Source organism: Papaver somniferum, chromosome 5, assembly GCF_003573695.1.
Source record: "Papaver somniferum cultivar HN1 chromosome 5, ASM357369v1, whole genome shotgun sequence".
NCBI classification, from domain to species: Eukaryota; Viridiplantae; Streptophyta; class Magnoliopsida; order Ranunculales; family Papaveraceae; genus Papaver; species Papaver somniferum.
The window spans coordinates 3,552,857-3,567,810 of record NC_039362.1 but is presented as its reverse complement, the minus strand read 5'-3'; the positions used below and the strand labels follow the sequence as shown (position 1 = coordinate 3,567,810).

The window sequence follows — 14,954 nt, the reverse complement described above, 5'->3', positions numbered from 1 at the left end:
TCTTCATTGTAAACAAGTTTATCTCTTTCTTTAAGATTTGATGCTCCCATAACATAGGAGTAATATGCGATGTTTATCGAAAACACGATCACATCCGGAAGCCATGGATCTTCATAGTAATGTAGATCTACGTCAAACCAATGTAATTCGTCCTCGCAGATGTCTTTGAAATTATTGACATAATCGATAGAACTGCCTTGAAGGCTATATGAAATTGTTATAAAAATATATAATGGGAAATCAAGATGGCATACATAAACCATCTAATTGATCAGAAATATAAAAAGAACCCTAAAATTTGCTGGAACAACGATTTTTTTATTGAGAACTATACAAACTAGAAATACAAACCTTAATCTTCCCAAAAAATCCGGAAAATTAGATCAAATCCGGACAGATCAGGGTGAAAACTAAGAAGAATATGGAAGCTTTTTCTCTTTTGTTACGGTTATTTTTTGATGTCCTAGTGGATCGTTATACTTAACTTGCTCACCAAGGTCACGCGCTCGAGTTCATATAGAAATAAATTTTATTTTATTTTTTTGTTATTTTTTTGAAATGTTGGACTGGCCTGGGCTTGGAGGGGAAAGTAAAGAGTACATCGTAGGAGAAAAGGGCCCTCGACAGAGCTGGACCCTGCGCGGTTGCACGGCCTGCACGCCCTCAGGCCCGACTCTGGTCATCCGTCTTCTTCCAACCAGAATACATCTGCAAGGATCATAAAGTGCAATACTAGTTTTATTATGTTGCAGAAATTTCCAAGCATATAAAATAACAAAATCACTTATAGGAATAGAGAAAAACCACTGTAGCTTACTAAACAACTCTTCCCACACCTATCTTGCAAACTTACAATGAAGAAGTAAATGCGAACAAGAATCATCTTCACTACAAAATAAACAAACTCCTAACCATCAATGTATCTTTAATTAGAGTCTCTAGTGGGTAGTCTGTTGTGATCAATTAGCCATAGAAAAAAGTCAATTTTTAGGGGCACTTCAATCTCCAAATGTGAGCAAAAATATGATCAACTGCAAATAAGTTATTATCCGGAGAAATCTTTTCATATATAAGAATTAATGGAAAATTATCACCCTCTGATAAATACTACTGTAATTCATCATATTGAATTTGAAAGTGATAAGGTTGAAATTAAGAAGAGTAAGTTCAATTTTAGCAGCAACATTCATTCTAGAGGGAAGCTATAGATTCCAGCTGACAGAATTACCAACTACAACAACCAACTCAGGAACAGAAGAAAACTTAGCTCTAGGCAGAGCATAAAGATTTAGAAAGCAAATTTTTATAGGAAAATCATAGAGCCAGTTGTCATCCCAAAATCTAACCTTGATGCATTATTGACCTTGAATTCAAATACCTTAAAGAAATTTGGATTGAATTTCATAATTTCTTTCCATATATATAATAGTTATAAGTGCATTTTGGATTTTTTACACCCAATCAACTTCACCAGCACCATACTTTTCCACAACAATAGATTTCGAAAGGGGAATGTCCTCAACAGCATACCTCCATGACCATTTAGAAAGAAGAGCTTGATTGAATTTCTGTAAAAAATTTTATCCCCAAGCCACCATATTTCTTCCTCCAACAACAAACATTCCATTTAACTAGATGGATTTTTCTTTTACTCTTACACCACGTTTGGGAGAATTAGAAAGTCAAGAAATTTGATTCTAATCCTAAAAATTCATGTTCGGTTGAGGTAATTCAATTATCTTTGTTTTTGTCGCGGAATCCAATTCCATTGCGCTATTGGACCGATGCAATAGAAATCTATTATATATTAGGGAATTTGATTTCTAGGATTTAAAATTCTTAATTACATAGAGTTCATTTTTCCCGTTTGGTTCAAGGAATTGGATTACCTTGCCTCCAATTCCTTGAAACGAACACGCTGTTATTGTCATGTCAGAGAAAGTCTCTCATGATTATTTCAAGTTTCTTTATCACATAAATGAGTATTTCAAAGAGCGACGTGTAATACACAAGGAGACTATAATGCACATTGTTGACGAGAGTGATTTTGCCAGCTCTAGAGAGCAATGACTTTTTCTAACCAACCAATTTGGCAATAAATTTGTTAATGAATTTGTACTATTTATAAATTCCACACACTTGACCCCCAAAGGTAATCCCAGCTAAGTAGTACGAAGAGAACCATGATAGAAACCTAAAATCGAAAAAGAAGTTAAACATCTTCATCATATCCAACACCATAAATTTGGCTCTTTGAAAAGTTTATCTTTAATCTAGTAATAAGTTCAAAGGAAAGATGAGTCCATATGAGATTTATGACCTACTCCACACCAGCATCCAGAAAAATGAAAGTGTCATCAGCAAACTGCAAGTGAATAACAACCACTATGTATGTCATGATTTGACTTGAAAACCAGAGAGAATACCTTGCTCTTGAGCTTGCTTGATCATGAAATTCAAGGCTTCACCAACTAATAGAAATAAGAACGGTAAAATGGGATCACCTTCCATATGCCTTTGTTACTCTTGAAGTAACTTGCATCATTTTCATTAACAAAAACATGAATCTAACAAATTTCACACATCTTCTGATCCAAACCCTTCATTTATCACTTAGGAAATCCCAATTAACATGATCAAATGCTTTCTAAACGTCTATCTTGCAGAGATCCCAAGTTTACCACTTCTAATTCTTGAGTCAATTAGTTAGTTTGCTATAATCACACTCTCTAAAATATTTTTTCTCTTTGTGAAAGCTGATTGATTTTGAGAAATGATCGAAGGAAGGCTTTGCTTGAATCTTTTAGTTAGGATTTTGGAGACAATCTTATAAGATCTATGAATTAAACTTATAGGCATGGTGTCTTTAATTTCTTCTAGAATATCTTTCTTATGAATTAAAACTACGAAGGTGTTCTTCTATCTACAATCTTGAAAATTGTTATGTTGTAATTCTTTAAGAACATTCATAAAATCCACTTTGAGAACATCACAATAGAGATAGTAGAAACTTATGGGAAAACCGTCTAGCGCCGATGCTTTGTTTTGACCAAGCATCTTCATAGCAGCAACACATTCTTCTTCATATAGTCTCTTTCAAGCAACTTGTACAAACCCTGCGAAATTTTAGAAAAATTCATACCATCCTAGGAAATAATTATATGATGCTGAGATTGAAATATATTCTTGAAAAATGAGACGAGATTTACAATACCCTTTTTTATTTCATTATCATTTGAAGTAAAAACACCATTTACCTTAATTGAACCAATATATAACTTCTTTATCTTCTTCTATCAATAGCAATTATATGAAAACACTTGGTGTTATTCTAAAATATTTGATATATGTCACCCTTTATCTACTTCTCCATTTCTCTGCTTTAGTAATTGTATACTTGAAGTAATCTTGCCTCGCTTTGATTCTCTCCCAAGTTGCTCTTGGTTCATTTCATTGCAATGACCACGAATTACTATGGATAATTCCGAAAACATCTTACTTCTTATGACTTTCATCTCTCTGGATATCTCCAGAAATCTTAATTAATTATCTCCCTTTTGAGTTTATTGTCGGTATTGTCTACCTATTGGAACATCACTCGTCGGAAAAAATTTCCAAAAGCAAAGAGTTAGGTAATGAAAAATATACATGATTGTACTAGTTTTGTTAGGGTTGGTACCAATTCATATAAAACAACACAGTCCTGACTGTTGAAGTAGAGTAGAGTTTAAATAAAGATATATGTTAGTCTCAAAATTCATTTATGACATGAAATATATCACGGTTTTGAAGGGCAATTTTGATAGAAAATACCCAAAATTTGAATTCATTTCTCATAATATAATCGCATAGTATGTAATCATCACACACCAAAACAACATTACTTATTACTGTAACACAAGTACAACACGGTCACTCAATTAAGGATTGGTCTAGCATCCATTTGTTGAGCAACTTTGACAAAAGATGGTCTAGCTGAAATATCTTCCCACCACGCCTTAACATGAGCCCTGGAAGTGATCAAATCACCATATGGAGTCCTCTTTATGAAGTAGTGAATGTAAGGAAGGTGGTGCAGATCAGCAAGGGTGAAAGAATCACATGCCAAGTATTTTGAATTGCTCAACCTCTCTTCATATATATCAAGTACCGAACCCAGTTTCAAGAGGTATTCATCGACGACTGATTGATCAGGAGTTAGGCCAAGGAAAGGCTTCATTAGCTTCTCAAACATTATCGGATAAATAGCCGCGCTGAATTGTTGTGACTCTACTTCTAACCACACCCCAACCATTGCTCCTTCTTCGACACTGTCACACCTAAGAAGGTCCGTACCGGACTTGTACTTGCGGCACAAATACCCGGTGATTGCTCGAGATTCTACTCAAAACACAATTTTAACAATGATTTTATTTTTTTCACAATTTTGGGGAACTCATATCTCCAAATAATTAACAAAATCATGATATCCAATAGGAAAGAAGCAAGCTAAACGGGCGGGTGAATAACTTACCAAAAAGTGTGAGGGAGCCATCTTCCAAGACGGGAACCTTCCCAAAAGGCTGTTTTACAAAGGGAAGAAACAGATCAAGTCATGACAAGAAAATTTAGAGTAACCTGATAAGTACTTGAATATAACAAAATGATCAAAATCGAAAGTAACTAGAATGGTTAAACGTACATTTTTAGCGAGGTGAGAGGAAGATTTGTGTTCTCCTTTGGAGAGATCGACATGGACAAGCTCATACTCCTCGATTACTTTCTCGCCTAGGCATGTCATCACGCAGGCGGTTGCGCAAGACTTGGGAATTCCATATATCTTCATACCCATTGTTGCAAAGAAAACTTGAGAGACAAAAAGTGATTGTTTAGAAGGTGATGAACTGATGCATGGATGAGAGTGGAGATTTCGTTATATAGACAGACAGACAGACATAATGAAAAAATTTATGACAAACAATATCCCCCCAGTATAGAGGAATCTATTAAATTTATTGTGCTAATGAGGAAAGATTAGTGTGATTAGGATGTACTAATTTATTGTGCTTTTGATAAAGATGATAATTTCTGACATCAGGGCGCATTTGAAAGTTGAAAGAAACTACAATGGCACATCAAGCTGATATGACAACCCCCTTGTCAAAAAAGTTGGAACAGTTTCTAGTGCGCTGTTGCATCTGCCGGGAGTCGAACCCGGGTCTATTGATTGGTAGGCAATTATCCTAACCGTTGGACTACAAACGCTTGATGCTAACCACTTACCAAGTTGACTCGCATCATAAAATTCTCAGACTAGTAACATCCTTGAAGCACCCGAACTAAGAGAAAGAAAACAGACATGTTTTGCATAGGGAACCCAATTTCTCATTCCTAACATAACAATCAACTAAACCTGATCTAGATGAAGTTCTTAAAATAAATCCCACCGAAAGTAAAGAAAAAATAGACAATATAAAATCGACACAGAAAAAGAACTTCGGTTGACAGTGCAGCCAGGGTCGTCTTATGATGTAGGCAGTCCGAGCGGTTGCCTAGAGCCCTACATTTATTCACTTTACAGATAATTGTGAAAATTTTAATTGTTTCTGGAAACAAGCGTGAAAATAATGTAAAGAACAGCTTTCTTTTACTTACCATATGTTGAACCCTGCTTACAGTCTGTATCACCATATAAAATTTACCCACCTTCAATCGACGAAGTATAAGTATTGATAAAATTTTGCTTCTTTGAGTGAAATCTGACAAATAGATTTACCCTACTCAAACGATATAATTTTCTTACCTTAATTCTCCACCAAGTAAAAAGTATGAAATAACAAGTTAAGTATGTGTGTTTGCAGTTGGTCATCCAACAAGTTAAAGAAGCACAAGGGTATTCTGCTTACCTGAGATTGTGCACTTGAACTAGTCATCCATGGCTCCTCAGGATGCATGATACCAATACCAACAATTTTACTTCCTCTTATATGCACTGGTTCTTGTTGCACTTGCAGGTGGTGGTGGCGGCTTTGTAGCTGCAGGTGGCCTCACATGAGAACCTGTGAAGGTATCTGGAGCTGCAGACACACAAAAACATACATTCATAAATAAGTAAAAACTAAAGCATAACACTCTACCAAAGTGTTTCCGCGCCAGGTAGGGGTCGAACCTACGACTTTCTGCTTAGGAAACAGACGCTCTATCCACTGAGCTACAGGCGCTTGTTGGTATCTTAAAAACAAAGAAGATTAAAATGGAAAGAAGTTTTACATAAGACTCCAACAACTGAACGATGTTTCTGGAAACTGCTCTGAAAACAAGCGGGAAAATAATGCAAAGAACAGCTTTCTTTACCTTACCATATGTTGAATCCATGCTAACAGTTTTTATCACCATATAAAATTTATCCAACTCAATAGACAAAGTAACAGTAGCTATCATTTGATACAATTTCGTTTCTTTGAGGAGTGAAATCTGACAAATGGATTTCCCCTACTCAGACGATACGATGTTACACCACTTGTCTAAAAAGAAGAAATTACTTTACAATGTGACAATCACCCTCATTGTAGAGTTTTTGCATCATCGTTCGTCCTCTCGTAGGGAGTGTCTCTGAAGGATTGCTACTGTCTCTTCCATGGCACTGCAATTACAAAGACACCAACATTAGTAACTAATACTCAAACAACAGATATTGTGTCTAGTTCTCACCATGGAAATGAAATTCGACGAGCATAGGGTTAGGAAGCTATTTACTTATATTATGCTTGTCTGTGTCCCAATGTGGTCAAACAGGAGATAACCATATTAGTATTGATTAACCAGACCATAGAAAACATTGTCACATGGAACTAAATCAAATTAAAGCTTAACATCTCTGATATGACTGACATGATTGGGCATACTAGTTATGACTCTGGCTTATTCTACCAATGTCTAGTTTCTGAAGAGTAGCTATGATCAGAGGCCTTAGTCGGTTAACGTATATTTTTCAGTGGTCATTCAATGAATACAACGTAAAGCAGAAATATGGAAAATCAAAACCAAAGACTAGAAATCTGAATTCTGTGTTTAAATCAAGTCTATTCAATTCGGGTGAGATTTAGGGCTTAGCCACCTCCCACTTAGGCTCCTTACTTTATGTTCTGAAAACTCCCTTGAGCAGTGTCATATCGATATGGGATGCAAATTATTAGTAAAATATTCAAAAGAAGTAGATTTGTAAATAAAACCATTTCGGTTTTTCTTTACCTTCCAGGTCTTAGGATTTTGTAATTTCCTTGCCTTGTGAGGTCAACCACGGTTGATCCGGCACGTCCTGAAGGAAGCAAACCACCATCAATCACATACTTGCAGTGCTCCCACAGGTTCTCAAAGTCTTTGATGCATACACTGCTTGGTTGCCCACTTAAGTTTGCGCTGGTAAGGGCAAGTGCACTTCCAGAACCACGTGCAATCATCCGAATAAATTCTGAATCTGGTACACGAATTCCTATGCTGTCTAATCCTGGATTCAAAGATTTCTCAAGTATACTAGACTCACCTGAAAATGACCAACGAAAAGAAATATGTATGTAAGACCAAAATGTTATAAATCTTTTTCGTCTTTGTAGCCCAGATCACGGAAATACAAGACGTAATTTTCTATGTGCACCTCGAGAATTACTATGTTTGTCACATTTTTATTATAAGTGTACAACAGAAATAAATATGTTTGTGGACCAAACCTCGCATTAGCACAACAGTGACAGGTCCAGGGAGAAGACTATCAAGCAAATCCTTAGGCAAATGATCTGTACAAGCAAACCTCTCGATGTCTTTAACATCCCCAACAGAAATAGCTAAAGGACTTGTTTGTTTACGCCCTTTAATCTCATAAATCCTATGAACTGCTTCTGCTGAACTGCAACATAGTAGAATCTATCCCATGAATTAGTAACTCCAACTAAAGCAAAATAAAAATTTCACAGGAGTAACTAAGTATCCTCAACAGCACAATGCAGATACAAAATAGAGTGGTCGAGCTACATGTGCAGATACGATAACATGTGTGTAGGTGTGCATCGTCCCGTGTGAGACTCATACCAAACGTCGAACTTCTAAGGATTTTCTTTTTACATAAAGCTCTGAGGTTTAAGCTTATTAGGGTTCAGTGCTGCCCTAGGTTTTTGAGTTAATCGCATAGGTAAAGCAAATTAAACTAACAAATTTCATGAAAGCGTATTAAAATCGTAAGTAAAGCAAGAGGAATTAGGTTTCTAACCATACCAGGCATCACAAGCGAATCCATAAAGAGTATCAGTAGGCACAGCAATAACTTTTCCTTGTTTGATAGCTTGAATAGCTTCATTAACATAGACTTCTGTTGCAAGAAGAGCTGCCCTTGTTATTCTATTCTCTAAACCTAAACCACGCCCTTTCAAATCCGGAGCCTCCATTGTTGTTGAAAGACCCAACACAGAACCCCTAATTTGATGCTGAGAACTGAGAAATCTCAACTTGGGTAGTCCTGAATAAAGTAGGTTATAATGCTTAGAAACTAGAACAAACAAATAACGGCTAAAAACAACATAATTAATAGAAAAAAGTAAACTTTGAATATTTGGAGAGAGACTGAGAGAGAGAGAGAGGGAGAGGGAGACTAAGGAGTTCTACAGAGCACCTCTGTTAATAGAAGGGTGTGTTAATCGAGCACCCAAAATGGGTACTTTTTCAGCAATTTTGGCAGGAACATTCATCTGAAACCGAAGTTGGGAAGGGTGTGAGAACCTCTGTGAGAATCCAGCTGTCCATTAATTTCCCTAACTTAGGTTTAAGCATGTTTAAATGGACAGGCTAATACAATTGCAATCATGCGATCTCTTACATTTATTGATTTACATCTCAACAAAGGAGATGTATCACTCTATGGATTGTGTTACACAAAAGATGTGTAAATGGTACAAATTTAAACTAATTTTTTCTTTTTAGACTACTGGTGCAACATTATTTCTTTGAGTATGGAGATTCATTTGTCAGATTTTACTCCTCAGAGATACGAAATTGCATCAAATGACAGCTTACCATTATTTCTTCTACTCTACAGTTTATCATGCCAGCTCTTGGCTAGTAGAAGTTTACCAGTATCTTATTCTTATAAGCGTCAGATATTCTATCCTCTAACATCCAAGACTCTTCCATTACTAAAAATGAACTTGATATCAAAGATAATTAACAAGAAAAAAACATTTGTTCTTACTTGTTCAGTTGAGAGCCTTTGTGTTGCTGCCCAATGTAAGCTGTGTTACGCTTGCAGTTCTGCAGAAGTGGCCGCAGGTATAGGAATCAAAAACAGCCATACAGAACTAGAGATTTAACGTCAACATGAACTAAACAATCTTTATAGAGCTATACGACACAGTAGAATTATACAATTAACAAATATTGCGAAGAAAAACTGGAAGAAAAAAATCCATTGAAGGGCACCAATTCTCACAAAAGGTTGAATAAATTTTAGACTGGCGCAAATACTTTGTGTACATTAGTCTGAAGTTTGAATCATGTTTTATACAATAGCAAGCCGAACTAAGAGATAATTTCTTCAATGCTCGAGGTTGTGAGGACAATGGTCCCTCATGTTCAATCGCATCCCATCCACCAGCCCAAAGAGAACAAAGGTAATGATTTGATTGAAACGCGAGTCACAAACCACAGAAATGCATTTCTAAGAATTTCATATGTAATAGTTATTTATTTAGTTAAAAAAAACTTAATGCACTACCCATTATAAGCAAAAATACATGGTTCAGCAGAACAGGTTAAGATCAAATAGCAATGATTCAACCCTGTAATCACACTCCACAAATCAAAACCCTTAAAAAAAATATATACTAATATATTCTATAAGTCACAAAAGTAAGTTGCTAAATTCAAGAAAGTTGAGAAGAGGAATCAAAATTTAAGGGATTAATTGATCATCTAGGTTGAAGGATTGTTGAACTCCACTTAAAACTTTGAGAAATTTCGAAGTTTAATTAAGCATTCTTATTAAAGCTTGAGCACACAGGATGGGATAAGCAGGAGTTCTGAAAAATTTAAGTTCTTACCTTGTGTAGTTTTCTAGTTGATGCAAACTATTGCTTTTGAAGAAGAAGAAGCTTTTGATGATTCAACTTTGCCTCTCTTGAACAAAATTCCTTGGGGTTTTCGGAAGAGAGATGAAAACATACTTCAGTCTGCTTCAAAAATAAAATAAAAGAGAAAAAAATCTTGGACTAATTTTCGATGACGTGGGCTTGTCTCCTGTCTTAATTTACCTATGATTCCATGAGCGAATTTTTCTTTTTTTTTTTTCTTTTTCTTCTGGCACATCTCCATTTTGCGTGAAAAACCCTAATCTAAATAACCAAACATCACATTTTGAAGAACATTTTTTTTTGTTTGGACACATCTCCATTTTTGTGAAAACCCTAATCTAAGAGCAGTTTTTATGGACTCAACAAACTGTTGATTTTGATCCCACTATGGACTCAACAAACATGAAAAATGAACGTATAAACCAACAAATTTTGTTGAGTGAGATGGAACATGTAGCGCGCGTGATAGAAGGCCGGGTGATCTTGCCATAATTGTTGGCGTTGGAAGAAAAATGCTGGAGTTGGAAGGAAAAACTTCAGCGTTTGAAGCAAAAACGCCCCCTGCTTTTCTCTATCCCAAACCCGATTATTATATTTTTTTATTATTTGTTTTATTAGTTAAATAATCTGTCGATTTTGCCATGTGATCCGCTTGATGGGCGCAGATCCTCTGTAACCAAAAACTCTCTGTCCTAACGTCTTAGGAAATGACACGTGTCTTTAGCTTTATTATTAACTGGAGGGCGTTTACTACCTCTACCTCTGTACATTCGTCGAATTTCTGGAATTATCAATATTGGATAGAGAAAAAGCGACACAGTTACATTACTATTTTGGTTGATCCGCGAAACAATGAAAATAAAAGTTCAAAATTTAGAAAAATGTAAATTACATGGAAAAACTACCACCAGGATATATTCAATGTCTCCTGTCAATGAAAAGTTATCAGTCAATACAACCCTTAATATTTTTTTTTTCTATTCTATGATCAGTATCTTTGATGATTCTTTCTATTCGAATTCTCTTCCATCACCATCAACGATCATCGCTTTGAAATAAATCGTAAGCGGAGAAAGATAGATCATTCTTTAAACCTAATTATGTATCTAATCCTAATCGCAGCTGAAACCATCACCTAAAACCCTATTTTCAATTGTTAATCTCCTTCACATGGAAACCCGAATCCAATGTGAGTTCTGTTTTTTTCTAGTTCTAGATTATAACTCAAGAATAGATTTCATTTTAGTTATTGTGAGAGAGAAGAAAAACCAGTAAGAAGGTAAAGAAGCGATGGTTTCACGGAGCAGTAAGAATTTGTCCAGCAAGTTTTTTTTTTTTTTTTTGATGATGATGCAACTAGAAAACAAACATGTCATCTCACAACTGTACGTGCCACGTAACATCAGTTGTCAAATACTTGTTACCTAGCGGGTCGTGTACCAAGGTTAATAATATGTGAGACCAAATTCTTATTAGTTTATATAAATAAAATCATTAGTGGGATCCAACTCTTATTAGTTTATATTAATAAAATCACTGGTGGGTTCCTAAAATATCATATTTGTTCATTTTTTCTTGTTTCTCATAATGGAAAATGCAGTTTGTTCATCCACGTGGTTCAACAAAATAATAAGTTTGTTGATTTCCATAGGAATTGCCCTAAGTAACCAAACATCACATTTTGAAGAACACACGAAGAACAGTTTGGTTAGAAAGTTTTTTTTTTCTCGCAACCGAACCTTGTATATGTTAAGCATTATACGGTTAAGTCGATTGATCATACCTCCTTACCAAACTCTAAGTTGTAAGTGATATTTCATGAAGGCGCAATTGGGGATACCTCCACAAATTGGGGATACTCAAAGTTAAATGGAGTTGTATTTTGGTTAAGGGGTCCTTTTCACTTTTCTTCTACATCCAAAAAATCACATAAATCATGATGAATAATTTTTTATTTAGGTTATCAAAAAAATCATTTTGATTAGCGACGCAAATTATGATAATCAAAATGATTTGAATCAAAACCATCTAGGTTATCAAAAAAAAGTCGAAATTGTATTTAAATAAAAAAAGTCGAATTTGAATTTCGGTAGCAGGTTAACATACGATATTGTTTTGTTGGATGAATACAATACTGACAGTACTTTCGGTATTGTTTTTTGATGAATACAATACCGACAGTACTTTCGGTATTGTTTTTTCGGATGAATAAAATACCGATAGTGGATTTGTAAATGCAAAATTTAATTGACTTAGTGTTTGAATTGAGATTTGGTTTAGGGTTTTCTCATAGATGAAAGTTTGATTGTCTACAAAAAGTTGCAATTAGGAGTCATTAAAATCAATTTAAACACCTTCTCATATCACACAAATCTTCCAAAGTCCTTTTTTTTCATCTAATCAAAATATATTATTTGAAGTATCCCCAAACGCACTTGGATAAGGGGTACTTCAATTACTTCATAGTTTTTTTTTTCTTTTTGTTTTTAGTATCCCCCAATTGTGTCTTCTATTTCATGGTTCAGTGACCTATGAATTTTATTCTCCTGACGGAACTATAAGTTGTAAAAAATATTTGTGGTTCAGCTAACTACAAACTTTGTTCTCCTAACCGAAGGTTTCTTTGTATATCATGTTTCACATTTTTATTTAGGCTTCAACAGAATATGAAGAGAAAGGAAAAGGCTACTTCTTCTTGAAAAATAACTAGAGAGGTAAGTGTTGAAGAAATTCTTGATAGGATAGCAAATGATCCAGAGTTTTTATGATTGTTGAACAGTGGAAGCAACTTTTTGGGTTCAAGTTTTATCATAGAAATGGTGATAAAGTAGCAGATGCACAAGGAAGAAAGAAATACAGAAACAACAATGAAATCAAATGCCTTACTGCCTTCTATAGTTCTATTTCTTTCCATAAACATATATTAAGTTTTCCTTAATTTTCTGTCTATGATATTGAGGATCAGGATTTGTTGGGTGATTTTCATATCTCAGTCATGTTCCTTAGATAACGGCAACCAACAAAGTTTGATTTCCTCCTTTCCTTTTTTCTACTTTTTTTTTTCTTCTGCTAAATGGTTTTCGGTTTGGTTCTTAATACTCCCCCTGTTATATATAAAGACGGAGTTTTGAATTTTTGTAATCTAGTTAGATAGGCCAAGCTCAAACAACATGATAGGTTTTTTCATATATTACTTTTATGTATGATGCATATATGTGAGAATATGAGTATCTGATAACAACTTTATCTTTTCCTTCTATATTCTGTGTGAATACCAATATTTTCTTGAGCACGTGTCACGGTTCTGGCGGTCGCGTGCAAGTTAACAAAGTAGCCCCGGCGATACACGGGTATCAGAGAAGCATCAGATCCCTTCCTGATCTACTTTATTTCATCTCGAGGAAGCATATCTCGACGGCTTAGATGGTAAAGTAGACCCTAACATAGGGAGATGGCAGATGTCGAAGGGACAAAGACAGATGACATATCTAATCAGTATTTAATGCAGCGAGCCCTTATCTAAACGCTTGGTCAAAGCACATGGAGGAAAGTGAGATGTCATTGTCTAACTGGCGAAGGCTTGAGGTGAACGAAGGTACAACCCATACTAAGGTTGGGTAGTTCTCAAGGGAATGTGGACAAACTGAGGTGGCAGAGCTCGACTGGAGAAAGCATGCTGCCAATGAAGGTACCATTTGTACGAAAGATACATTAGGATATGATGGACCCAAAGACAGCGAAGATGTTTCTGGAGCAGAAGGAGCTATAAATACCAAGCTTCACCAACAAAGAAGGGCATTCAATACCCGGAGGAAGATCTAGTCTTAAGCTTATACCTCGTTAATGTTTAGAATTTAAGTATTTACTACAACTTGAGTTCTCTCTATTACTTTGGGAAATATTTAAGATCTTTGTAACAACCACCCCTTAATACAAAGAATCTCCCATTACCCCGTGGACGTAGACGAAAGTCGAACCACGTAATCTCTTGTGTCTCATGATAACTTAGTAGCATTTACATTACCTCAATATTGTTCGTTATTATTGTCTTTATCTTGATCACCTTTTATTACTTAACCATATCAGCTCAACTGAGATACCACTACTACTTAGTATTAGATTCTCTGAGTTGTATACATTACGTAGACTATGGGAAAAATAGTAGTCACATTCTGTATCAGCCTTTATAAGGCTTGTCTTCTGTTTTCTTATAGCTTTATCAAAATATTAATAAAAACTCTTATTATATTTCTAAGAAATCTATCATGGTATCAGACTTTTAAGGAAGATCTTGATTCTTTCATTTTTTGATCCTTTCCGCTGCAACTAAAACTCTCAAAATCTCTACTATCTCTGATATTTGATATCTCAAAATTTCTATTCAATACCTAAAATATTCAAAACAACTACGAATCTTGATATAAATTGATCAACAATTGCACATCTCTTCATCTTATTGATCTCAAATTTCTAAACCTTTCTTGATCTCGATCAATATTATCAATTTTTCATCATTTCTAGATTCCAATAATGGCTACATCTTTACCTTTTCAAAATATCACAAATTTTGTTGCAGTCAAGCTAAAAGAGGATGGTTCAAATTACTTGATATGGAAGAATCAATTCGAGTTGATTCTTATCATGACTACAGATCTTGACGATCTTGTTGATGGATCTGGTCGAATTCCACCTGTGTTGATAGATGTTAAAGGTGAGATGGTACCAAATCATTTATTTTCTTCATTAGCGCAAAATGAATCGATTTGTTATGTCAAGTATGAATGCAAAATTTGATGAATCAATCTCTAGAGGTGTTATTGGTTTTACTACGGCAAGGAAAATTTGGGTATATTTGGAGAA

General features: G+C 35.1%; 2 protein-coding genes and 2 non-coding genes across 5 annotated transcripts; all 4 read right to left on the bottom strand.

The window, feature by feature from the left end:
* Nucleotides 1-3,798: 3,798 nt before the first annotated feature.
* Nucleotides 3,799-4,990, bottom strand: LOC113277221 (glutathione S-transferase F13-like). The gene is made up of 3 exons (XM_026526369.1): nt 4,682-4,990; nt 4,514-4,562; nt 3,799-4,380 (listed from the first exon to the last, which is right to left on the bottom strand). Exons 1-3 carry the CDS (start codon nt 4,829-4,831, stop codon nt 3,917-3,919), a joined length of 663 nt encoding a protein of 220 aa, XP_026382154.1. The 5' UTR covers nt 4,832-4,990; the 3' UTR covers nt 3,799-3,916.
* Nucleotides 4,991-5,172: 182 nt separating this feature from the next.
* TRNAG-ACC lies at nt 5,173-5,244 on the bottom strand. The gene has a single exon. It is a non-coding gene; the product is annotated as a tRNA-Gly (tRNA).
* An 883-nt stretch (nt 5,245-6,127) lies between these two features.
* On the bottom strand, nt 6,128-6,200 carry TRNAR-CCU. The gene has a single exon. It is a non-coding gene; the product is annotated as a tRNA-Arg (tRNA).
* Nucleotides 6,201-6,308: 108 nt separating this feature from the next.
* On the bottom strand, nt 6,309-10,428 carry LOC113280893 (yrdC domain-containing protein, mitochondrial-like). 2 transcript variants are annotated; one of them, XM_026529490.1, is made up of 7 exons: nt 10,065-10,428; nt 9,218-9,276; nt 8,642-8,717; nt 8,248-8,488; nt 7,707-7,882; nt 7,231-7,522; nt 6,309-6,622 (listed from the first exon to the last, which is right to left on the bottom strand). In XM_026529490.1, the coding sequence occupies exons 3-7, from the start codon at nt 8,715-8,717 to the stop codon at nt 6,562-6,564; spliced, it is 846 nt and encodes a 281-aa protein (XP_026385275.1). In that variant the 5' UTR covers nt 9,218-9,276; nt 10,065-10,428; the 3' UTR covers nt 6,309-6,561. The 2 variants fall into 2 exon arrangements, with proteins under 2 accessions (XP_026385275.1, XP_026385276.1); XM_026529491.1 differs by lacking the exon at nt 8,642-8,717 and having other exon boundaries at nt 10,065-10,415.
* Between the last annotated feature and the right edge of the window lie 4,526 nt (nt 10,429-14,954).